The 25,235-nt window shown below is 42.7% G+C and overlaps 1 protein-coding gene and 1 long non-coding RNA gene across 4 annotated transcripts in view; one reads left to right on the forward strand and one right to left on the reverse strand.

Moving 5' to 3' along the window:
• Window positions 1–224: 224 nt before the first annotated feature.
• Window positions 225–15,590, reverse strand: LOC122238112. Its single transcript, XR_006217074.1, has 2 exons — window positions 15,294–15,590; window positions 225–588 (listed from the first exon to the last, which is right to left on the reverse strand). It is a non-coding gene; the product is annotated as an uncharacterized LOC122238112 (long non-coding RNA).
• A 37-nt stretch (window positions 15,591–15,627) lies between these two features.
• The window catches only part of CTNNA1 (catenin alpha 1), a 176,781-nt gene continuing 167,173 nt past the window's right edge, over window positions 15,628–25,235 (forward strand). Inside the window, exon 1 of one of the 3 annotated variants that reach the window (XM_042984815.1) lies at window positions 15,628–15,736. Coding sequence is in view for 1 of the 3 variants with exons in the window: in XM_042984805.1 (XP_042840739.1) it covers window positions 16,667–16,679 (13 nt within the window). In the remaining 2 variants the exon portion in view is untranslated. Of the gene's footprint in view, window positions 15,737–15,801; window positions 16,118–16,646; window positions 16,680–25,235 lie in introns of those variants that run through there. The other 2 variants (XM_042984820.1, XM_042984805.1) reach the window with 2 other exon arrangements.

The following is a 25,235-nucleotide window of genomic DNA, read 5'->3' on the forward strand; positions in this document are numbered from 1 at the left end:
CCTCTGGACTCACACCTGGTCCAACACGCAGGTCTGGCACTTTCTGGCTCTGTGATCATCGTCAAATTATTCTACTTCCCGGTGTGTGCCTTAGTTTCTCTATTAAACAGAGGTGATGATGTTCATTCCTACCTTATAGTGTGTTACATAAATGAGCTAATATATATAAAGTGCTTAGAACATTACCTGTCCTAAAGTATGCTGTTTGTAAGAATTTGCTAGTATAACCACAAAGCATTTACTGTGATAAAGGCTCGGTGATAATAAGCCTGTTTGATTACTTCCAAAGAGCCTCCCGACAACCATGAGAGTCAGGTAATCTTTCCATTTAGAGGTGAGGAAATTGACACTTGGTGAGGCCACACAAACAATTAGAATGGAGCCCTGAGGAGGTCACAGGTGGCCTAACTCCAGTTCAGATCACATGCTAGGCAGTGCTGCATCCTGATCAGCCCTTTGCCCGTGGTGCTGGCTCTGGCTCCATTCTGAGAGAAGGGCTCCCTCCTGGTACTTGTCTTCAAGGATAGCATCTTCATCATCATCATTATCAAAAATTGCCATCATCTTCAGCTTCATCAGCATCAGCATCTGCATCATCCAAAAGGGCTTTATTAAAAGCACCTAATTACACATTCTGCTGTTCTGTATTTTAGACAACAATAATTACACACACGTTCTAGGAGCTTAGCAACTAAATCTTGGATGAGCATGTTAAGAGCTCCCAAATAGCAGAATAAAGGCACTGCTAATAGAGCAACTCACTCCTTGGGCAGGCTGCTGGACCTCTGTGAGTCTCACTGATAGGATAAAAATTACTTCCCTTCCCCATAGACCATAGTGAGATAAAGTTTGAGGACATGCTTGGAGGGGTGGGAAGCACTGTGCAAACTTTAGCTGTCACTTTTCTGGGCCTCTTTGTTTAATCCTGCAAGAATTGATAGTGAGCATTCTCTTGTACTCCTATCCATGGCAGTCCATGAATGACGAGAGGCAGGGTCTTTTGGGATATACCCACCCCCTTTTGCTCTGCATTATCACAATTTAATGTGGTATTATTCTCCTGGTTTGGTCCATAGGGAAGAGGGTGCCTCTCTGCTGGAGGTCTAGATTTGTGACAACCCCTTCTACCATGGCTTCCTTATCCATGTTTCTCTGAACCACATTTTCCTACGTAGTCAGTCAACAAACATTCGTGAAGTGCCTACTGTGTGCTGATTACTGTCTTGTGTACTAGAGAGAAGGAGGTAAATGAATGCCTGCCTTTAGGAGTTCACAAACGTGGGCACGTGGGGCAAATAGAGGTAAATGTCTCATTGCAATGCAGTAACAGTGCCTTGACAAAGGTGTGTACCAGGCTTGAATATCTAGGAGGATTTCAGCATTTGGAAGAAAAGAGAAAATGAGTGTGGAAGTGAGGAGGTTGGTGGCCAGGAAGGGAGGAAAGTCGTTCCAGGTTGTAGGCATTAGGGGCTATCATTAGCAAGGTAGGTCTGAAGACCTCCACCCACCTCCATCCCTCCAAAGCTTAGGGAACATTGCAGGGATGGAGTAGGATGAAGATAGGCCAGGACTGTTCATTCATTCAGCACCACCATGTGCCAGACATTGTTCTAGATACTGGGGATGAAACAGTGAACAAGAACCAAGCAGCAGACAAGAGCCAAGCTGTCAGGCCACATCCTAGAGGGAGAAGACCAACAATCAGCAAGTAGATAAACAACTAATTTTAGATGGTGACATATGCTATGAAGAAAATACAGTGGGATGATGAGATAGAGAGTGACTCTCCAGCTATCTTAGAGTGGGTTGTCAGGGAGGCCAAATTGAGAAGGTACCATTTAATTTGAGACTCGAGTGATAAGAAGGTACCACCACAGGGATATCTGGGGAAAGGGCCCTCTAGGCAGGGGGACAGCTGGTGGAAGGGGGTGTTCCCAAGGGCCCTGTAGGCTGGGCTAAATTGTTTAGATTTTATCCTGTAACAATGGGAAGCCATCTGAGGCAGGAAGGATGCACCTAGGCAACATTTTGGAAATCTCACCCTGGTGTCCTGGGCCTTAGTCTCAAGGAGACACAGGACACCTTCTCCCCACCCCTGAATCTAAAGACCCCTTGGAGGGCAGACCAATCAGAAGACATTGCCCACTACCAGGCTAAAATGGCTTTGGTCTAGAGAGCTAGATGTTTGGCTGGAAGTTCAAGATGAAAGCAAAATGCTGAGTGCAAATGATACTAGTCTGGGTGTGTGTGTGGCGGGGGGAGGGTTGTCCATAACCTCACCTTAAGCAAATTAATGAAAGGAATAAACCATTGATATCTGAAGGGCCCTTGCTCTGTCCACCACATTATGGCCCATGAGGCTAGAGGAAACTGGGTTCCCTGGTGTGCCCAGTTATGGAGACCCAGATAAGTTGTTGCTCAGCACAACCAGCAGATGTCTTTTGAATTAATTAATCCTGCTGGTCCTGTGCTGGGCTGTGGACAGTGGGAAGAGGCAGTAATAGAGTGGCCAAATAGGGTGGCCAAACTCATTTGCTAAACTAGCCCTCCCTCAGCTCAGAAAGCCTGAAGAGGGATTTCCATGAAAGCCTAACACCTACTTTCAGTAAGATCTCTTCTAGATAAAGTATGGCAGGTTGTGAGCGCACAGCCAGTTTTCTCTGTGTGTCCAGAGAAGTTCCTAATACTTCAATCGGCCTGGTCTTTATCCTGCGTAAAGTCCTTCAGCAGTTTCCTGCTGCCCTCAGAATGAAGTTCAAAAGATTCTAATCCTGCTTTACCTCTCCATTCTCTTTAATCTTGCTGTGCCTTGCTACTATACAGCCCAGCCATATTGAACACTTGGCTTTTTTCCAGAATCCGGTGTGTTTTCTGTTGCCTCCATGTCTTTGCATAGGCCGTTCTATCGTCCTGGAATGCCTTCTCTTCCCCCCTGTAACTCACCTCACCTGGCTAACTTCTACTTCTCCTTCAGGACTCAGCTTAGATGTCAGACAGTGTTTCCCAATCCACCTAGCTGGGGCTGGCCCACAGTACTCTCTCCCTACTCTTTCCCCAGCTTTATTGAGGTATAATTGACAATCTTCCTCTCCTTTTCTACCTAAAATTTCTACTTAAAATACATAGCTGCAGCTCATGCTTCAGGGCTCCTGAGCCCTCCCGGACTATACCAGGCTCCCCTCCTATCCAGTCACATCATTTGTCTTCCATAGGTCATATCACAATGGGTAATGATAGGTCTGTGTGTTTAATTGATGTATCTCCTCCACTAATCTGTAAACACCATGGGGATACGTGCCTTGTCTGTTTAGTTCACCATTGTATCTTAAGACCTGGGCACATAAGTATTTACTAAATGAATGAATGAATGAATTCTTCTGGGTTCCCATCTCACATGGAGATTATTCCCAGCACAGCACTTAGCTCATTATAAGAGACTATGTACTCCTGTGTCTCTCCAATGGTCTTGTAAGCTCCTTGAGGGGAGGAATAATGCTTTTGTCATCATGATTTCCAGTGCTTGGCACATTGCCTGGCAATTAGGCACCCAAAAAATATTCTGAATAGATGAATAGATGAATGAATGATGATAGGCATTCTCTTATGTTCTCTTACACTCCATTCTTAATACAACAAAGTGACTATTTATTTATTTACTATTTATTAAAAAAAAATTTTTTTTAACGTTTTTCTTTATTTTGAGAGAGAGAGACAGAGCATGAACGGGGGAGGGTCAGAGAGAGAGGGAGACACAGAATCTGAAACAGGCTCCAGGCTCTGAGCAGTCAGCACAGAGCCCGATGCGGGGCTCGAACCCACATACCGTGAGATCATGACCTGAGCCGAAGTCGGACGCTTAACCGACTGAGCCACCCAGGTGGCCCTATTTACTATTTATTTTTAATGATATAGGCTCCACTCCCAATGTGGGGCTTGAACTCATGATCCTAGATCAAGAGTTGTAGTCTCTATTGGCTGAGCCAGCCAGGCACCTCAAAGTGACCTTTTAAAAATGCAAATCAGGGGCACCTGGGTGGCTCACTTGGTTGAGCTTCTGACTCTTGGGCTCAGGTCATGATTTCACATTTTGTGGGATCAAGCTCCCCACTGGTGCGGAGTCTGCGTGGGATTCTCTCTCTCCCTCTGTATCTTCCTCTTCTCTCTCTCTCTCTTGCTCTTGCTCTCTCTCGCACTCTCTCTCACTCAAAATAAATAAACTTAAAAAAATAATTAAAAATACAAATCAGATCATTTTCACTCCAATTCTTAATCCCCTGGGAGCCTCCTGCTGCTTTTAAAGGATAATCCAAACTCCTTATTGTCACCTACAGAGCCTTCCACTGATTTGGCTCCTGCCTACTTTTGTGGCCTTATCTAGTGCTACTCTTTTCCTCATTTACTACCCCTCAGTACAATGGCCTTCTTTTTCTTCCTTGAATATGCCATGCTTATTCCCATCCTGGGGCTTTTGCACATGCAGTTTCCTCCTCTGGGACATTTGGCTCCATCACCATGCTCTTCTGGTCGTTCAAGTCTCAGCTCAAACACCATCTTTTTAGTGAGGCCTTTCCTGACCTATCTAAATGAGCATGCTTCTTCCACATCACTCTTAATATTTACTGTATTTGAAGTCATATTGTCCATTTAATTGTTACCTTACTGTCTTTCTCCTTTTCTAGAATGTAAATTTCATGAGGGCTGCTCACTACTGTATCTCCAGGGTCTAGTACAATGTGTGTCATATAATAGGTGCTCTGAAATATTTGTTGATTGAACAAATGAATGGACAAATGAATATGATAATTGTCTTCAGTGATAGAGGGGCAGGTTTCTGCCAGGCTCCTAGGCAGATGGAAGAGTGATTTATTGTGATTAAAGAAATAAAGAAGCCAGACCGGTAAGAACCAGTCCAGATTGTAGGTTTGCCATGCTCCACTGGGAGCTCCTGTAGTCCGGGAATCCCAGGGCCTACTCAGCCCAGTAGAGTCCAGTCAACCCAGAATCAGATTCATTCTGGGTAAACAAAAAGCAAAGGCTGACTTGGCTTCCATTTTAAGTTCTCCTGTATGCAGAATGCTTGTATGCAGACCTACAGGAGCGTGTAAAGATTCCTGGCAGATGTATCTCTCTGCTTTGTTCCAGTGGATTTTATTTTCCTCAAAGTTTCTTAGAATCTAGAAAAATTGTTGTCAGGCAACAGAAGCAATGAATGGAGACACATGACTCATTCACCAATACATCTGAGATCTAAAGTGTAATAGTTTAATTCCATTTATGCTACAATGCAACAATTCTTATTTTGATCACACTTTTCATACTCCTATGAAAATCTAAAAATGCCAGACAAAAAAAGAATTTTTAGAATAGTGAATACAAAGAACCAGGTTTTCATAATAAAGCCCACTGATACTCTTCAAGAGAAGAATAAAGCCCATCCCCACTCCTCCATTCCCTCCCCTTTTTAAAAGACTTATTTTTAGATAAAATTTTGCTTCGTTGTCACAGTCTTTAACTTTTTTCCTTTCAAGTTCCCTTTTCCATTGTCATCAACAAAAATATGAGCACGAAAGGGGAGGGAAGTGTTTGTTTTTGTGTACACATCTTTGATCATATCAGAGAGGAGAGAATCATGAACACCCGCTGCTGACTGATTTTAAGAACTAAATCTTGATTTTACTTTCTGCAGGGAAGATGAATAGTATGAATAAAGAGAACCTTACACATGTGTTATAAGTGTCAAGGGCCTTAGTTTGATGTTTTTATTTTATTTATTAAAATTTTTTTTCATGTTTACTTTTTAGAGAGAGAGAGAGAGAGAGAGAGACAGAGCATGCATGGGAGGGGTAGAGAGAGAGTGAGACACAGAATCCAAAGCAGGCTTCAAGCCGTCAGCACAGAGCCCGAACTCGTGGGGCTCAAACTCATGAACCGTTAGATCATGGCCTGAGCTGAAGTTGGACACTTGACCAACTGAGCCACCCAGGCGCCCTGATTTTTTTATTTAAAACTTAACCCAGTGGAGGCACCTGGATGGCTCAGATGGTTGAGAGTGTGACTTTGGCTCAGGTCATGATCTCCTAGTTTGTGGGTTCAAGCCTCACATCAGCCTCTCTCCTGTCGGCACAGAGCCCGCTTCTGATCCTCTGCCCCCTCTGTCTGTCCCTTCTCCACCTGTCTTCATATGCATGCGTGCGGCGCTCTCTCTCTCTCAAAAATAAGAACATTAAAAAAAAACAAACAAACCTAAGAGAGACAAGTGAGCCCTTGGCCTCCCCCCACCCCCAAGACCCCAGCCAGCCCCATTTGTCAAATTGGAGCTATGCAAAAAGACAAAATGCATACAGCTTAAGAATCTGGAATTTAAATTATTTCCATCATGATGTAGTCTTGACATGAAAACTGTTTGAATTTGGGTTTTCAACAAAAAGTTTTTACAAGGCATTGATATTCAGAGGCTAAGTGGGGGTCGTTAAGAGTCTGATTCTGGATTCTGGGGGATTTGGGTCCTAGCACTGCCACATATTCCCAGTGTGACCTGAATCTATGTTTTCTCATCCATAGAATGAGGAAAACAGTAGTAACTGTTTCAGGACTGTTGAGAGGCTTGGGTGACACATGAAGTTCTTAGCACAAAGCTTGGCATATACCAAAGACTTGTTAGCTATGAGCTATTATTATTTTCAGTTATGGAGTCTTAAAATAATTTTTTTACGTTTTATTTATTTAAGTAATCTCTATGCTCCATGTGGGGCTTGAACTGACGACCCTGAGATCAAGAGTTGCATGCTCTACTAACTGAGTCAGTCAGGTGCCCCTAAAGTAATTATTATTGTATGAGCAAATGAATTAATGAGTGAGTTGTAAGTATACTTGACTTGACTTTGTTTTCTGTCTGGGCTTAGAATAGTTATCAGTGTTTTCTCAACTCTGGCTGCATATTAGAATCAATTTGGGAGATTTAAAAATTGCTTAGTCCCTACCTAGGAAGAGTTGAATCCCTGCTTCTGGTGGTGGTGCCTGGGTATGATATATTTTCTTTAATAACGCTTTTTTTTAGTTTATTTTAATTTTTAAAAGAAAGTTTTATTTATTTATTTTGAGACAGAGAATGCAAGCAGGGTAGGGGCAGAGAGAGGAGAGAGAGAATCTCAAGCAGGCTCCACGCTGTCAGCATAAAGCCTGATGCGGGGCTTGAACTCATGAACTGTGACACCATGACCTAAGCCAAAGACAGACACTTAACCGACTGAGCCACCCAGGTACCCTATTTGAGAGAGAGAGAGAAAGAGAGAGAGAGAGAGAGAGATTGTGTGAACACTAGTGGGGCAAGGGCAGAGAGAACAAGAGAGAATCCCAAGCAGGCTTCACGCTGTCACCCAGAGCCTGACGTAGGGCTCAATCTCAGGAACTGTGAGCTCACGAGCTGAAATCAAGAGTCAGATGCTCAACTGACTGAGCCACCCAGGCACCCCCTAGGTATATTTTAAAAAGATTTCCAGGGGCGTCTGGGTGGCTCAGTGGGTTAAGCAGCCGACTTCAGCTCAGGTCATGATCTTGGGGTCCGTGGGTTCGAGCCCCGCGTCGGGCTCTGTGCTGACAGCTCAGAGACTGGAGCCTGTTTCAGATTCTGTGTCTCCCTCTCTCTGACCCTCCCCCGTTCATGCTCTGTCTCTCTCTGTCTCAAAAATAAACATTAAAAAAAAAATTAAAAAAAAAAAAAAGATTTCCAGTGGCGCCTGGGTGGCTCAGTTGGTTAAGTGTCCAATCCTTAGTTTCAACTCAGGTCATGATCCCAGGGCCATGAGATTGAGTCCTGTGTCAGGCTCCGCGCGGAGCTTAGGATTCTCTCCCTCTGCCCCTCTCCCCAACTTGGTGCTTGCGCTCTCTTAAAAAAACAAACAAAAACTCTCCAGGTGATTCTGATGTGCAGCCTGAGTTGTGAATTACTGAGCTATACAGAAATGAGGACAAACCTTCCGGGGTGGCAGGGCTTTACTGCTTTCCCCCCACCTGTCTGGAGAGAAATAGGCAATCAGGGCCATCAGGCATTCATTTGTCTTTGACCCTCATGTGGTCCTACACAGTGGTTTTACCTTTAGTTTTTATTGACTCTTGTCCAAATCTGACCCTCTTTGTTAGCTTTCTTCAGGTTAAGCTAAGAGTCACTTTGATCTCTTCTATGGGACTTAATATTGGTGGTGGTCGTGTGTGTGTGTGTGTGTGTGTGTGTGTGTGTGTGTGTGTGTTCATTATTTCACGGCCACGACAAGGTAAAGATTTTCCAACTTTTCATTCCAAGGCTGCCAAGCCAGTTCTCATCTTCATCAGTTTTGGAACTTCACTCATTTGGTTTTACCTTCCTTAAGGGTTGTGAAGTGCCTCCCATGAGATAATATCCTGGAAAAGTGCTTTGCAAACTGTGAAGATATTTAACCAGTCCAATGTAGATAAATAATAACAAAACTGTCATAATGTAGAGTCTCCAAAATGATCTCTGATAGTTCATCTTTATTGACATGTTGACATTATTTTGTGTAACTTTTTAGAACATTCCATAAAGCCTTGCTGATTCTTTTCATTGTTTTTCTATTACATTCTTAGTGTAGTTTAACCCTCATGATTATGTGCTCTATGTTCAGCAACCTGAAGTAAGTTGAAACCTTAATGCAAGGTTAACTAAATGCAAGCCTCAACCCAAATGTCATCAATTGACATTAGTGAACAATTTCTTGGCTTCACTGCCACTTGGTTTTCCTCCCATATCTATGGCCACTCATTCTTTCTGCCAATATATTTTATAAAGTTTTATTTATTTAAATAATCTCTGTATCCAACAAGGGGCTCAAACTCATGACCATGAGATCAAGAGTTACATGCTTTATTGACTGAGCCAGCCAGGCTACCCTGCAAATATTTTTAAAGTGCATTTTATGTTCCAGGTACTATGCAGAAGCAGAGAAGTGGAAAAAGTCAGAAAGATTCCTGTCCTCATGAAACTTAGAATCTAATGGAGGATACAGAAAATAAACCAGTAGACAAACAAGGCAATTCTAGAGAGGGATGAGTGCTATAGAGAGTAGAAATAAGGTAATGTGGTAGAGAGTGGCTGGGGTGTGGGGGTGTGGTCAGGGAAGGCCTCTCTGACCAGGCGATGTCAAAATTGGTCCTTAAGAATGAGAAGCAGAGGCAGGGATGGATAGGCAAAGCGTAGCAGATTTTCAGGAGTGAAAATACTTTGTACAGTATTATAATGACAGATGCATGTTACTACACGTTTGTCCAAACCTGTAGAATATACACCAAGAGTCAAATGTAATGTAAACTGTGGCTTTGGGTGAATATGATGGGTCAATATAGGCTCATCAGTTTTAACAAATGTACTACTCTGGTGGGGAACACTGATAATGGGGGAGGCTATGAATGTGTGGATACAAGGTCTATATGGGAAATCACTACCTCTCTCAATTTTGTCATGAACCTAAAACTGTTCCAAAAAGAATAAAATATTTTAAAAATGGCTGAAAAGATTGGGGAAAAAACAGTGTAAGTGATCTAAAAAATCCAGCATACAGACAGACACTAAATAAAATATTTAATTAAAAAATAAAAGAAAAAGAAGGAGGCAAGATGAAGAGTTAGGGCAAAGAGATTTCCAAGTAGAGGGTGCAGGAACTTGACAAGATCATGATGTAGGAAAGGAAAAGGAGGGCTCTGGGGCTGCAGAAGGGAACTCGGTCTCCCGTTCTAGCTCTTCTTTCTCTTAAAAGTTGATCTTGGGCCTCCATCTTTTCTTTCTGCACGTTCTCCAGGTGCAGATGAGTCCCATACCTCTATCTCCACTCGGCCTTTCCTGAGTTCAGATTTGGATATACTGCCGTCTACAGGATATCTCTTCTTAGATGTCTGGTAGGTACTAAAACTAAGCATGACAGAAAACAGCTCTTTGTCTGCATTGTTTTCCACGCTATCTGTACCTCCTTTACCTCCAGAGCTCTCCATCTGGGTCAGTGGCACCATAATTTCTTCAGCTGATCAAGTCAGAAAGCTCCATATCCAATCTATTGGCAAGACTAAGGATCTTCTGTCCTTTTGCATAGGTCCCAAATCTATCCACTTTTTTCCATGCACTACCCTTATATACTATTCTATATACAGAAAACCTAAAAGTGCTCTTAACTCCTCTCCCAGCATGTAATCACAAAACTTTGCTGTGTATTGTTACACACTTGTAACCATTCATTCAACTGAGTACCTCTTATCTGCCAGGCACAGTTCTAGGTGCTGGAACCACAACAATGAACAGAAAAATTTACCTGCTTTAACAACACTTACATTCTAATGGAGAAGACAGATAGTAAGTAAATAAGTGCTCATATAATGTATTAGGTGGTGACTAGTGCTATGAAGTACAGTAGGATAAAGAAATAAAATGGAAGGACACATGGCTGGTTCAGTGGTGGGGTGTCCAAATCTCAATTTCAGTTCAGGTCATGATCCCAGGGTCACGGAACTGAGCCCCTCATCTGGCTCCACACTGATCAAGGAGCCTGCTTAAGATTCTCTCTTTTTCTCCCTTTGCCCCTCTCCCCCACTCATGTGCTCTCTCTCTCTCTCTCAAAAAAAAAAATAAATTAAAATTTAAAAATATCTTTAAAAAATACGAAATATAATGGAGAGGGTAGGGGAGGGAAATGGGTGCTAGTGGTATTTTATGAAGGGCAGTTAGTGAATGCCGCTTGAACAAGGAGACCTTTGAGATCTGAATGAAGCCATGGGGTGAAATAAAATGCTATGGGGGGAAGACCATTCCAAGCATAAGGAACTGGAAATGCAAAGGCCATGAGGCAGGAAAGTGCCTGATGTGTTATGGAAAAGTACAGGGCAGTAGGGAAAGATGTAGGGGAAAAGCCAAAGATGGGTCTGAGGTTGCTAGGCAAGATCTTGTAGATTTTATTCTGAGTGAGATAGGACAAACTGGAGGGTTCTGAACAGATGATATGTTTTAAATGGCTTAGCAGCTATGAGAAAAGAGCATTAAAATGGATATGTATATGTTGTTCAAACATAAATAGGGTATTATGTGCACTGCTTTACAATCTGCTTTCTTCCAAAGTAAAATTTTTAAAAACAAAATATGATCATATTATCTCTTTGTGTAAAATCCTTTGTAGTGTCCCCTTCCCCTCGTAGTAAAGTGTGAAGCCTTAAAAAGCCCTCTCCAGTCTGGCCTCTGCTTACCTCACCAGCTCCTAAATCAGAGAACTTCTTTTCCTGTAATGGGACTCAGGGCCTTCAAAGTTCCTTGTCCCTTGGTCTAGAATCAAACTCTTTCCTTCCCTCCCTATCCATTTTGTCATTGTCTTTTTTTAAGGTCCCACTTATTCATTCTTTCATTCATTCAACAAATATTTATTGAGGGATCTGCTATGTACCAGGCACTATTCTAGGCATCAAAGACATAGCACTGAATAAAATAGACAACCATTCTCACTCTCATGAGGCTTAAATTCTGGTGGAAAACAGGAGAAAACAATAAGTTAAAAAATAAATATATAAATATAAGTATGACTTTATATGTCAGATGGTGATATACTCTAAGGAGAAATAAAAAGCAAGGAAAGAGGGATGGGGATGTTGGAGGAAATGGTTGCAATTTTAAATAGGGTGGCCAAGAGGCCTCCCTCAAAAAGTGACAGCTGAGCCTAGACCTGGGGGAGGTGAGAGAGTGTGAGTCAGGCAGTTATTTGAAGGAGAGCATTCCAGGCAGAAAGCAAAGGCCCTAAGGGGAGAGCCTGCCTGATGGGTTCCAGGAATAGTAAAGAGGCCAGTGTGTCAGAGAAATGTGTAGGAGCAGGTAAGGTCTGCAGGCCCTTATAAGGACCTTGCCTTTTCCTCTGGGTGGGATAGGAGCCATTGGAGGATTCTGGGCAGAGTAGGAGTGACATGTATGGACTTATATTTTAACAGAATCACTCCAGCTGCTGAAATAAGAGTAGACTGTGGGAGGCAAGGGCAAAAGTAAGGAGACCAGTTAGGAGGCTTCTGTGAAATTCAAGTAAGTGATAATGATGGCTTGATTCAGGATGTTAACAGTGGAAATGGTATAAAATACACACACACACACACACACACACACACACACACACACACTACATTTTGAAGGTAGAGGCACAGGATTGGTTGAGTAATCAGATATAAAATGTGTGAGGAAAAGATCATGGTCAAGGATGATTCCAAGGTTTTTGGCCTAAACAACTAGAAGAACGGAGTTGCCATTTAATGAAAGGAAGAAAACTGTGGGATCAGCAGGTTTGGACAGTTGTCAGGAAATCAGTTTTAGACATATAGACATATAAAGTGAAATGTCTAGATGCCTACTAGGTATCCAAATGGAGGTATCAAGTAGGGAAATGAATATGGGAGTTAGAATTCAAGGGAAAGGTTCAGGTTGCAACATAAACCTGGAATTGTCAGCATATTTAATACCAAAAGATTGGATGAGGTCGCCAATGGGTTTATGGCAGACAAAGGGGTCTGAGGATGGATCCTGGGACACTGTAACATCAGTTCTTAAACTTTTGGATCTCAAGAATCTTCTACACTCTTAAAACTTTTTGAGGATCTCAAAGAGCTTTTGTTTATGTGAGTTTTGTCTGTCAATGTTTACTGTATTATTACATTATCATCAAAACATCTTTTAAAGCAAAATGACAATGTTGTCGAAAACAAAAGGAAATTTAGGGAGAAGTGTCATTATTATTTGCATTTTTGCAAATCTCTTTAACTGTCCGGTTTAATAAAAGGTAACTGGATTCTCCATCTGCTTCTGCATTCTGTGTGATGCCATATGATACATCATGTCGTCTGGAACACTATAGTGTACACCATGAGAGACTGGGAGTGAAAAAGGCAAATGATATTCTAATATTATTATGAAAATAGTTTTCACCTTACTACCCGCCCCCCCCCCCAAAAAAAAAGGGACTCAGGAGTCCTTGGAGTGCACTTTGAGAACTGCTGCTCTAACATTTAAAGGTTGGGAGGATTTAGAAGGAATCTCCAAAGGAGAATAAGAAGTTGCAGCTAGGGATGCTGAAGAAACTCAGAAGAACCTAGTGTCCTGGAGGCCCAATGAAGATCGTGTGTCAAGAAGGAGAGTGATCAAGCACTGATGATGGTAAAAGTCATCTGTGCACGAGACTGACCACTGGATTTGGCATCATGGAGGTTATCAGAGACCTTGATGAAAGCAATTTTGGTAGAGAGGTGAGTGCTAAAGTATGACCGGCATGAGTCATAACATAAAGGTCACTTCCTCAGGTCGCTGAACCCAGCCTAGGTTAATTTCCCCCTCATATCTACTTCTATCTCTCTTCTATCTTCACACTTGACTTTCTTTTTATAGTTTTACCTGTTTTAATAGCTGTCTCTTCCATTATATTTTAAGTTGTGTGAGAAGAGCATCAGGGTAGTTTTATTCTCTATCGTGTCATGGTTCCCCCACCACCTGGCACAAAGGAAGTGCCTGGGACACGGTGAAAGCTCAAGTCTTCCTGGTAAGCTTTTCAAGGTTTCTCAGAGGTACAAAGCTGACTCCCCTAGTTTACAGGGCATACTGCAAGTCCCTTAGCATATTCTTTTTGTCACCTGACCCTTCTCTTCTCAAAACAACCCTTGTGCTTTCATCTTTAAGGCCTTTGCACTGCTATAACAAAATACCACAGACTGAGAAATTTATTTCTCATAGTTCTGGGGACTGGAAAGTCCAAGATCAAGGTATCAGCATGGTAACATTCTGGTGAGAGTTCTCTTCCTCTCTTTGTGGTTCATAGAGCCTTCTTGCTGTGTCCTCACATGGCAGAAGGGGCAAGGGGTGTCTCTGGGGCCTCTTTTATAAGGGCACTAATCCCATTCCAGAGGGCTCCACCCTTATGACCTAGTCATCTCCCCAAAGTCCCTCTCCTAATACCATGAGTTTTGGCACTAGGTTTTCAAAATATGAACTTTTGGGGACATAAATATTAAACCTATAGTAGGGCCTTATGCTTAGAATGGCTTCATGAATACTCTGCTGTCTTGAAATTGTTAATAATTTTTGAACAAGGGGCCTCACAAGTAGCTGCTCCTGAGTGAAGTGATGGATATACAAAGGTATGGAGTATAATCCCTTAACTGTCTCTTGTTGGTTCAAACAGATATTTATTGATTGATTACTATGTTCTGAGGTAGCCAAGTGTGGTAGTGGGGGGAAGCCATGGCATTCCAGGCAAGGGAGACTACAGGAGCAAAGACTCTGAAGACAGAAAGAGAATGGGGTGTATTGGGGCAAGAATGGCTTGTTAAGGTCTCTCTCTTTGAAGTTTGTTCTCTCCCTTCATGGTCCTCTATTGTGCCTTGTCCACATCTCTTACCTAGCAGAAACCCAGAGTGCTTTGAATTACCGTGGGCACATTCACCTGTAGATGTTAACTTCGCACTGTCTAGGGGATGAGCATTGAGCTGGGGTGTTGGAGGAAATACAGGTTTTGTTTTCCAGGAGTTTGTATTCCCTGGGGGAGAAGGAGATGTGAGTAGTAAAGGGTAAACATGTTGTGGGCAGTCTCCCTAGTACCCTACTCAGTGCTCAGCACCAAGATTGCAGTGGGTACTGGGTCTTGCATTATTTTGGATTTCTAGGCCAATACTGAAATCAACCTTGTTCATCACCCCAGGATGAAGGAGTTGAAACTTTTAGGTTTTTGTTTTTTTTGTTTTTTTGTTTTTTTTTAATCAGGCTGACAGTGAATATGTAATTGTTTTGTTTGTTTTTTGTTTTGTTTGTTTTGAAGTTATTTTAGAGCATTCACCAGGAAGATAAGGAAGGGTGGGGATAAACATTCCCTAAATGGCTTGAGGGGTAGGGATAAAAGCCAGGTCCATCAAGTGTGTGTCTGTGTGTGCAGGGGGCAATCACAAGAGGGGTTCCTGCTGTGACATGTTCCTTGTCCTTCAACCGGAGGTATCTTGGCTTCCGGATCTGTCAAGTGAGGGGATGAGTTAGGTGATTTCAAGGAGGCCTTCCACCTCACATTATAAGGTCCCTGGATTCTAGTTCCACTCCGCCTCAAGCTGTGAGGCCAGTTTCCTTCCGTAAAATCAGTGTGTGGGCCTAGACTACTTTTCTGGAAGACTGTTACTCGGGAGCACCTGTGGCACTCCTCAGAGGAGCGTCCAAAAGGACTGCGTCGCCGCGCCCAGTCCCTGAGCCACCGGCTGGGGGGTGGGGCCAGCGCGGGCAGCGCCGGGAGACTCACCTGTGCGCGGAGCGGTGACTCACCTGCCCTCCCCCGCTCGCGGGCTGTTCCAGGAGTCACCGCTCCTCCTACTTCTCGGAGCGGGGATGGGTGTCACTCCCGGCCCGAAAGCCCACTGGGGCCTTGGGATGAAGTAACTCAGGGGTGAAGGGCGGAGAGCAAGAGGTCCTCCTGGGGGTCCCGCCTCGGCGTCGCCAACGTCTCTCCGTCGGGACCTCACCCCCAAGGCGAGGGCCTGGAAAGCGGGGCGACGGCGGGAGGCGCCGGGAAGAGCGCGCCGGAGGGAGGTGCCGGGAAGGGCGGGCGGGGCCGGGGCCGCGGGCGGGGGGCGGGGGCGCCGCGCTGCCCATTTCCTCTTCGGAGCCGGACTGGAGGGAGACAAAGCGGCGACCGTCGGCTTCGGGCCTCGGGAATTCTTCCTGCGCTCGCCCCACTCGCCGCAGGTAACTCTTCAGGCGGACGCGGGCTCCGCACCCGGGCTGAGGGGCTCCTCTTGTGGGCGGGCCGGCCACGGTCTTCTCCGCGACGCCGCCCTGAATCGGGCTTCTGAAGGGCTGCGGTGCGGCGCCCGACCGGTTTCTCTTGCGGGGCCCCCGGCCTGCGCCCTGGAGGGGCGAGCGGGCGGGGCCGCCTCTTCCTGGCGTTGGGGAAGTTGAGGGGCCGCAGTGGCTGGAGCGGAGCGAGCTGCAGCCCCCGCGCGGACGCGCCATTTCCTCCCGGGAAAGTTTCTCCCGGTTTCTAAACTTTGTCGCGGCCGACTCGGCGCGCGCGCCCGACCCCCTCGGCCGCCTTCCTTGTGGAGCGGAGGCTGCGCGCTGTTTCCGGTACGGGAGTGGCGGAGAGTTGAGCTTTCCTGTGAAGTGATTGTGGTTTGTGGTTTCCGTGGTCGCACCCTCCTCCCTCGCCTCCGAAACTTGGCTGGCGGGTGGACGTGAGGATTGCGGAGCCCGAGCTCCCGCACGCGCGGCCGGGGCGAATGTGAGGGTGCAGTGCTGTCTTCCTCGGACCGGGTCTGGCTGGGAAGGTGCGCCACACCCGAGTGGACTTTTGGCGTGTACCAAGTTAACCTTTGTTGTGCAATTACTCAGTCTATTCGTGCTGGTTAATAGGACGTACTTCCCTCTGGTTAGTTCTGGTATTCACGGGTGGCGTTGGAGTCTTTCTTGTGGACTTTTAAAGGAGTGTGCGTGTGTGACACTTGTTGGAACAAATGTGGACCGAATGCCTGACCCTGGCTTGAAGGCAGGAATGGCTTCCCAACAATGCAGGCGGCAGTTGGCTCAAACCAGGATTGGCAGACACCCTCATGTCCTCCTGCCTCTCTAACATTTTTTTGGTGTTTGTTTTGTACAGAATCTACAGTTTAGAAGATTATGTTAAGATATGGTAAGTCTCCAAATAAACTTAGGGCATATCGTATATATGTTGAAGGAAACGGTTACATCATTGTATTGTTGCCACAGGATAAGCATTTCCATGAGAGGATTTTTTTTTTTTTTGGCACTGACTTTTTAAAGGACACTACAGGTATATGTTACTTTAAGAAAATGTAAGTTAAATTACTGTTATTAATTAAATAAATTAAAATAATTTATACAAATTTAATTGTTATTTTGTTTCATAAGATGTTAAAAGTGGAGAAATTACCGATAGCCTCTCGCCAGTTATTTATCCTTCTTAACTTTTAAAAAATAACTGTTTTATCCACTTTTCTTTCAGACCCACAGATGATTTAAGATGTCGTCTGTGCCCCCCCAAGAGTTGACAGTGTAATGTAGGGAAGGTATATAGCCTAGATGTCTTGCAGGGCAGACCGTAACAGTACTTGTGGATGGGTCAGATTTTATACACTACTAACGATAAAAGAAACTTGAGGACGCATGGAGAGGGGGCTAATAAGTTTTGTTTGGAGAAGTCCAGAAAGGCTTCTGGAAGAGAATGGCGTTTGAACTGGATGAAACATAAGTAGGGTTTTGTCAGTGGAGGAAACATAAAAGAGAAGAGGAGTTTGTGGAATTGTGACATAACTCTTCTGGTTTTCCTTAAATTTTTGGCTCTTTTCAGTTGTGTTTTTTTTTTTTTTTTTCAGTCTACTCATGCCCGAGATTCTATCCAACATGTCTCAGTTTTTCACACCATTGACGTGGCATCACCTTCATTCCCATCATCAACATTTCATTCCAGACAGTGATTGAGAGATCAGGGGTGCCTTTTCCACGGTGAGAATCTCTTCTCACAGTCTCCCTGTCTTCAAACTTAGATACTAAAGTCCAAGCTTCTCTTCTTGTCGTGGATGTCTCACCTGACCTACATGGTCACCTGTACACCAGAGAGCTGAGTGTCCTAGGGGCTTCTCAGCCTCAGCATGCCCAGAATGAGACACTTTTCTGGAAACCTAAACCACATGTGGAGATCAGCAGTAACTGGTAGGGTCCTGGAATTTTTTTTGAGAAAGTAATAGCCTGAGACATGACGGACAGACTGGTTGTTGCAGGTGGTGGTGTGTAGTGCTAGTGAAGATCTGGACAAGGGAACACTGTCCTCTGCTTGTGTTGAAGGTCCTGAGATAGGAATGAACTTCATGTGGTTTGAGACCTAAGAGAAGACCTGTATATCTTGAAAACTTTTGGGGTGGGGAGAAGGCCTCACATGAGATTGCAGAATGCCAGGTCACATGTTTGAATTTTATGCTAAGAGCTGTAAGCAGCTATTGGGAGTTTCATGATCTGGTTTTTTTGTTTTTTTTTTAAAGTTTATTTATTTACTTAAAAAATTTTTTTAATGTTTATTTTTGAGGGAGAGGCAGAGTACGAGTAGGGAGGGGCTGAGCGAGAGGGAGACACAGGATCCAAAGCAAGCTCTAGGCTCTGTCCGTGATGTCAGCATGGAGCCCTGTCAGCATGGAGCCTGACGCGGGGCTTAAACTCATGAACTGTGAGATCATGATCTGAGCCAAAGTAGGACGCCCAACCGACTGAGCCACCCAAGCGCCCCGAGGTTCACTTATTTATTTTTGAGAGAGAGAGAGAGAGAGAGAGAGGGAGGGAGAGAGAGGGAAGTGTGAGTGGGGGAGGGGCAGAGAGCAGGAAGGAGAGAGAATCCCAAGCAGGCTCCACACTGTCAGTGCGGAGCCCAGCAACAGGCCGAAGCCATGAATGGCGAGATTGTGACGCGAGCGGAAGTCCAAGGCTCAACCCACTGAGCCACCCAGGCGCCTTTCATGACCTGATTTTTTAAAGGAAGAGCACTCCTGCTTGTGCTTCGAAGCCTTGTGTACAAATGAAAATAGGGAGTTAAGCAAGGAAGATGGTGGGAATGCAGTGGTGGGGATAAAGGGAGCTGTATTTTGGGGAAATGAGACAGGACTTAAATATGGATTGGATGTAGGGGTGTAGGCTTATCTGTAACTATTTCCTCAATGATACCCCTGCTCCCATTGTATTTTGTCCCTTTCACGATGAGCTTTTAGTCATATCTCATGACTCAAGTTAGCCCTTTCCTTTATGGTAGCAAACCTTCTCACCAGGAGGTGTCCTGCACTGTATTGTACCTTATTACTGATGTCCCTGCTTGCTTTTTCCTCCAGGAAGTGGGCTTCTGAGCCCCTTGATAACCTTAGCATTTGACTTGGTACCTTGCCTGGAGGGCAAATTAGATACTTGTTGAATGAAGGAGGAAAAAGTGGCTTCTCAGCTTGGAGTCTAGCTTGTGGGTGGAACTGTGATGGATGAGGCAGTAGTCTGATTATGGCAAACTGAAAACCATCTCCATTCCATTCTTCTTCCTTTTCTACCCGTATCTAATCAGAGATGAAATCTTCTCCATCCAGTGTTCATCTTACATTAATTACTTTTTTCTGTTTTCTCTACTTCCACCGTAGTTTAGATTATCTTATCTTTGAACTATCAAAACTACTTGTTCTCTGGATAAATTGTTCTATTATTGTTTGCTTTGGTGCCTTTTTCATATTTTTTCCTTTGCCTGGAGCACTGTTCTCTTTTTCATCCATCTGACAAACTCATTTACTCTTTAAAACCCACCTTAGATGTCACTGCCTCTGGTTTTCTCTTAGAACTCAGTGCTTCTTGGGTCGTTTGTACATATTCTGTGGTTGCATCTTTTATACTGTTTGGTAAATATTTTTATGTATGCCTTCCTCCCAGCTGGGGGTTTCTTAGAAGTGAGGTCTAGGCTTTTATTTTTGACAAAACTTAAAGTATGATATACATGTAGAAGAGCGCTCAAATCATAAGAGTACCTGCTTATTGAAGTAGTTGAGCGAAGACCATCACATCCACTATCCAGACCAAGAAACAGTAAATTACCAGCCAGTACTCTGGAAATCCCTTCTTATCAGTTTGAAGTCACTACCTGTCTCTGTGCTCATTTCAGTTTTTAATCTGATATTTGGGAACATTATAGTTGCCATAGTTAGTTGAGTGTCATAGTGTTAATTAGTGTTTGCCATAGTTAGTTGAGTGTCTTCCTGTCTTCCCCTCCAGCTTTTCAGTCTTTATACCTAAGCAGAACTCACATTCATTTGAGAAACTTATTACTATCGCCTTGCTGAACTGGTCAGACTCTGGTTGGCATTCAAGGGCTTCTGAATTCTGGCCCTAACTTAACTTGTTCAAGTTTATTTTCTACTGTAAATTCAAATTAATTTTCTACTTACAGTAGACGTATGTGTTCTCTGCACCTGCCAGCCATTCATACTAGAGTGCCTCATCCTTCTCTGACACAAATGCCATCCATTTATGAAGGCTTATTAACATGTTTTACCATTGAGACATTTTTCATCATTGCTGAAATGATCTTTAATTGATGAGAAATCTAAAATTTGCCCCTGATTATGACATTCTCACTATCCTGTTTTTTGGTATTTTTTTTTGTGTGTTTTTTGGTGGTTAAATATATGTAACAAAATGTACCGTTTAATTATTTTTATGTATACTGGTGGCATTGAGTATATTCACGTTTTTGTGAACTTACCACTGCGATCCATATCTGGAATTTTTTTCATTTTCCCAAACTGAAACTTCATATTCGTTAAACAGTAACTCCCCATTTTGCCTCTCTTCAGTCCCCTGACAACCACCATTGTACTTTTCTTCTCTTAAATTTGATTACTGTAGGCACCTTACGTAGGCGGAATACTACAGTCTTTGTTCTTTTGTGACTGGTTTATTTTACTTAGCATAATACCTTCAGGGTTCACCTGTGTTGTAGCATGTGTCAGAATTTCCTTTCTTTTTTAGGCAGAATGATACTCCATTATCTCTTCATCTGTTGATGGATACTTCGGTTGCTAGCACTTTTTGGCTGTTAATAACACATCTTCACCAACACTTGTTATTTTCTTTCTTTTTAAAAATTTTATTATTAATGAGAGAGACAGAGTGAGTGCATGTGCACGCGAGCTGGGGAGCAACAGAGAGCAGAGGAGAGAGAGAGAACTCCAAGCAGGCTCTGCCCTGTCAGCGGGGAGCCTGTCGCAGGGCTTCATCTCAAGAACTATGAGATAATGACATGAGCCAAAATCAAGAGTCAGTGCTTCAAAACCACAGTGAGATACCACCTTACACCTGTCAGGCTGGCTAACATTAACAACTCAGGCAACAACAGACGTTGGTGAGGATGCGGAGACAGAGGATGTCTTTTGCATTGCTGGTGGGAATGCAAGCTGGAGAAGCCACTCTGGAGGAGGTTCCTCAAAACATTAAAAATAGAACTACCCTACGACCCAGCTAATTGCACTACTAGGTATTTATTGAAGGGATACAGGTGTTCTGTTTTGAAGGGATACATGCACCCCAATTTTATAGCAGCACTATCAACAACAGCCAAAGTATGGAAAGAGCCCAATGTCCATGAATGGATGAATGAATAAGGAAGATATGGTGTGTGTGTACACAGACACACACCCCCCCCCCCACAGTGGAGTATTACTCGGCAATCAAAAAGAATGACATCTTGCCATTTGCAACTAAGTGGATGGAACTAGAGGGTATTACGCTAAGTGAAATTAGTCAGAGAAAGGCAAATATCATATGACTTCACACATATGACGACTTTAAGGGATAAAACAAATGAACATAAGGGAAGGGAAACAAAAATAATATAAAAACGGAGAGGGACGAAACATAAGAGACTCTTAAATATGGAGAACAAACAGAGGGTTACTGGAGGGGTTTTGGGGGTGTGGGCTAAATGGGTAAGGGGCATTAGGGAATCTACTCCTGAAATCATTGTTGCACTATATGCTAACTAATTTGGATGTAAATTAAAAAAAATAAATTAAAAAATGTCAATAACCCATTGAGCCACCCAGGCGCCTTTCTTTTCTTTCTTCCTTCCTTCCTTTCTTCCTTTCTTCCTTTCTTCCTTTCTTCCTTTCTTCCTTAATAGCCATCCTAATGGAAGTGAGGTGGTATTTCTTTGCAGTTTTGATTTGCATTTCTCTGATAAGTGATGTTGAGTATCTTTTCATGTGCTTATGATCCATTTGTATATTTTCTTTGAGGAAATCTCTGTGCAAGAGTTTTAATTGGGTTGTTAGCTCCCTACCCCCCTTTTGAGTTATAGGAGTTTTTTATGTGTTCTGGATTTTAAAAAAATTCCAGCATAGTTAACATACAGTGTTACAGTTTCAGGTATATGGTGTAGTGATTCAACAATTTTGTGCATTACTTAATGCTCATCATAATAAGTGTATCCTTAATTCACCTATTTCACTCACCCCCACCCACCTCCCCTCTGGTAGCCATCATTTATAGTTAAGTGTCTGTTTTTTGGTTGTCTTTTTTTTCTTTGTTTTGTTAAATTGTACATATGAGTCAAATCATATGGTATTTGTCTTTCTCTGATTCATTTCACCTAGAATTATATTTTCTGGATCCATCCATGTAGCAAATGGCAAGATTTCATTCTTTTTTTATGGCCGAGTAATATTCCAGTGTGTGTGTGTGTGTGTGTGTGTGTGTGTGTGTGTGTGTGTGTGTGTGTTTTGTAACACACACCCCACATCTACTTCATCCATTCATCAATCGATGGGCACTTGGGCTGCTTCCATAATTTGGCTATTGTAAATAATATTGCAATAAACATAAGGATGCATGTATCTTTTTGAATTAGTGTTTTCATATTCTCTGGGTAAATATCCAATAGTGGGTGTACATTCTGGATATTTATTACTTTTCAGTATATGATTTGTAAATATTTTTTCTAAGTTTATGGGCTGATAATGTCCTTTGATTCATGAAACTTTTACATTTTGATCAAGGTCAACTTACCTGGTTTTTCTTTTGTTGTTTGTGCTTTTGGTGTCATGTATAAATCATTGCCAAATCCCATAGCATGGAGCTTTTTATGCTTTTTTTCTCCCCTCAGCTACACTGTGGACTAAGTTACTATTAGGAACTAAGTTACTAATAGGAACTAAGTTACTATTGTAGCTGCTTTACCCTTCAGCACAGTGAGCACATGGTGAACAAGGAGAAAGTAGGGAAACATTTTTTTTAATGTAATTTTTAAATGGTCATAACGAACACTCAAGATTTATGTGTAGGGTGGGGTGTTTCCTGCTCTTGGTGATTTGTCATTGATTATGTCTGTCTCATGAATTAGGATGATAACGTGTTTTTAGGCGTTAGACAGTGTGTGAGCACAGGAGGGGCAGAGAGAGAGGGAGACAGAATCCAAAGCAGGCTCCAGGCTCTGAGCTGTGAACAGTGAGATCATGACCTGAGCCACCCAGGTGCCCCAGGGAGGAGTTTTGGGTTTTTTTAAATGTCTATTTATTTATTTTTTTATTTTGAGAGAGAAAGGACGGGAGGGGCAGAGAGAAAGGAAGAGAGAATCACAATTAGGCTGTGTGCTGCCAGTGCAGAGCTGGATGCAGGGCTTTGAAGTCAGGAACCATGAGATCAGGACCTGAGAAATCAGGAGTTGGACACTCAACCAGCTGAGCTACCTAGCCTGCCTTAGGAGTTTTTAATCTTTTAAGTCCCAGCTGGAGAGCTTAGAGTTTGAACTTTGCTATCTGTGTAATGAATAAGAGAATTTATGAAGTATATTTATTTAAACTTCTAATGTGATAAAATGATAAAATTTAATTCCTGAACAGGAAATTTTTTTATTCATATTAAGTGGGTTGTCTTGCAAGTAAAACTAGTGAGCTAGTTCAGTACTTAAATAGCATTAAATTGCAGGTTTACCTTCCTTAAGACTCTTCTAGACCTTAAAATCTTTTGGTAGATGCCGAGCTCCTTCAGGGTAATTACATCCTTCTGAATCTTTGACTCCTATGATACCTGACTCATTTTTTTTAATTAAAAATTTTTTTAAATGTTTATTTACTTTTGAGAGAGAGAGAGACAATGAGACAGTATGAGCGGGGGAGGGGCAGAGAAAGGGAGATGCAGAATGCAAAGGAGGCTCCAGGCTCTGAGCTGTCAGCATAGAATCAAGCTCATGACCTGAGCCGAAGATGGTTGAAGATGGATGCTTAACCGACTGAGCCACCCAGGTGGCCCAATTCATTTATAAAGCCATATCAGATACTCTTCAATAAATACTGAATTAGTTATAGTAGGTATACATATGCTATATATAGGATTGTGCCAAGGGGTGGAGGCATGGTTTTACATCCAGTTTATTAAAGTTAAAAAAAAATTTTTTTTTTAATGTTTATTCATTTTTGAGAAACAGAGACAGAGCATGAGTGAGGGAGGGGCAGAGAGAGAGGGAGACAGCCAGTCAAAGCGGGCTCCAGGCTCTGAGCTGTCAGCACAGAGCCCGAAGCTGGGCTTGAACTCATGGACCACGAGATCATGACCTAAGTTGAAGTCGGACGCTTAACTGGCTGAGCCACCCAGGTGCCCCTTATTAAAAAAGTTTTTTGTAATAAAACTCATAGCACCTAAAGATAGACACTGGTAATGTTTTGGTGTACATCCTCTAATCTTTGTTTTTGGGTATGTATATTGACAATAACTTTTATAAAAATTAGTTTTTACTTTGTCTTCTTTTGTAATCTACTGTTCATTTGTCATAATTTGAACATTTCCCCTATTAGTAGGATAAGATTAACCTTTATTTTATGTATCCCTTTGAAAAAGGAAACACCACCAAATATACTAGACAATAACATCAATTGTAAGACCCATCCAGATGTTAGAGGCTTAAAAATATGAAATATGTATGCTTTAGAACTGATGATATATGATTAATTGCACAGTACTGATATAGCATATTAATGATCGCCGACTATTCCATTTTGTAGGTTCTTTTTGATCAGCCCTATTAGACATTTAGTTTGCTTGTAGAGCCGTGTTAGTGTAGCTCAATCTTCTCCCCATCTTTGATTATTTCTTGAGGTTAACTTGGAAAAGGTTTCCTACTCTTAAAGTATTTTTTAAATTATAGTTAAACATACATAAGATAAAACTTCCCATTTTAATAGTTGTTAAGTGTACACTTCAGTGGCCTTAAATACATTTATGATGTTGTGCAACCATCATCACTATCTATTTTTGGAACTTTTTTGTCATCCGAAACAGAAACTTTGTATGTATTTGACAGTGACTTCCCATCCTCCCCTCTACCCAGCCTCTGATAACCTCTCTTCTACTTACTGTCTTTATGAATTTGCCTATTTTAGGTACTTTATATAAGTGGAACCATACAATATTTGTCCTTTTGTGTCTGGCTTATTTCACTTATTGATACAATGTTTTTAAGGTTCATTCATGTTGTAGCATGTGTCAGAATTTCCTTTTTTTTTCCCTTAAAATTTTTATTGTGGTGAAATAAACATAAAATGTACTATCAATGGGGTGCCTGGTTGGCTCAGTCGATTAAGCATCCGACCTTGGCTCAGGTCTTGATGTCGCAGTGAGTTAGAGCTCTGTGTTGGGCTCTGTGCTGACAGCTCAGAGCCTG

The sequence above is a fragment of the Panthera tigris genome, chromosome A1, assembly GCF_018350195.1.
Source record: "Panthera tigris isolate Pti1 chromosome A1, P.tigris_Pti1_mat1.1, whole genome shotgun sequence".
NCBI lineage: Eukaryota > Metazoa > Chordata > Mammalia > Carnivora > Felidae > Panthera > Panthera tigris.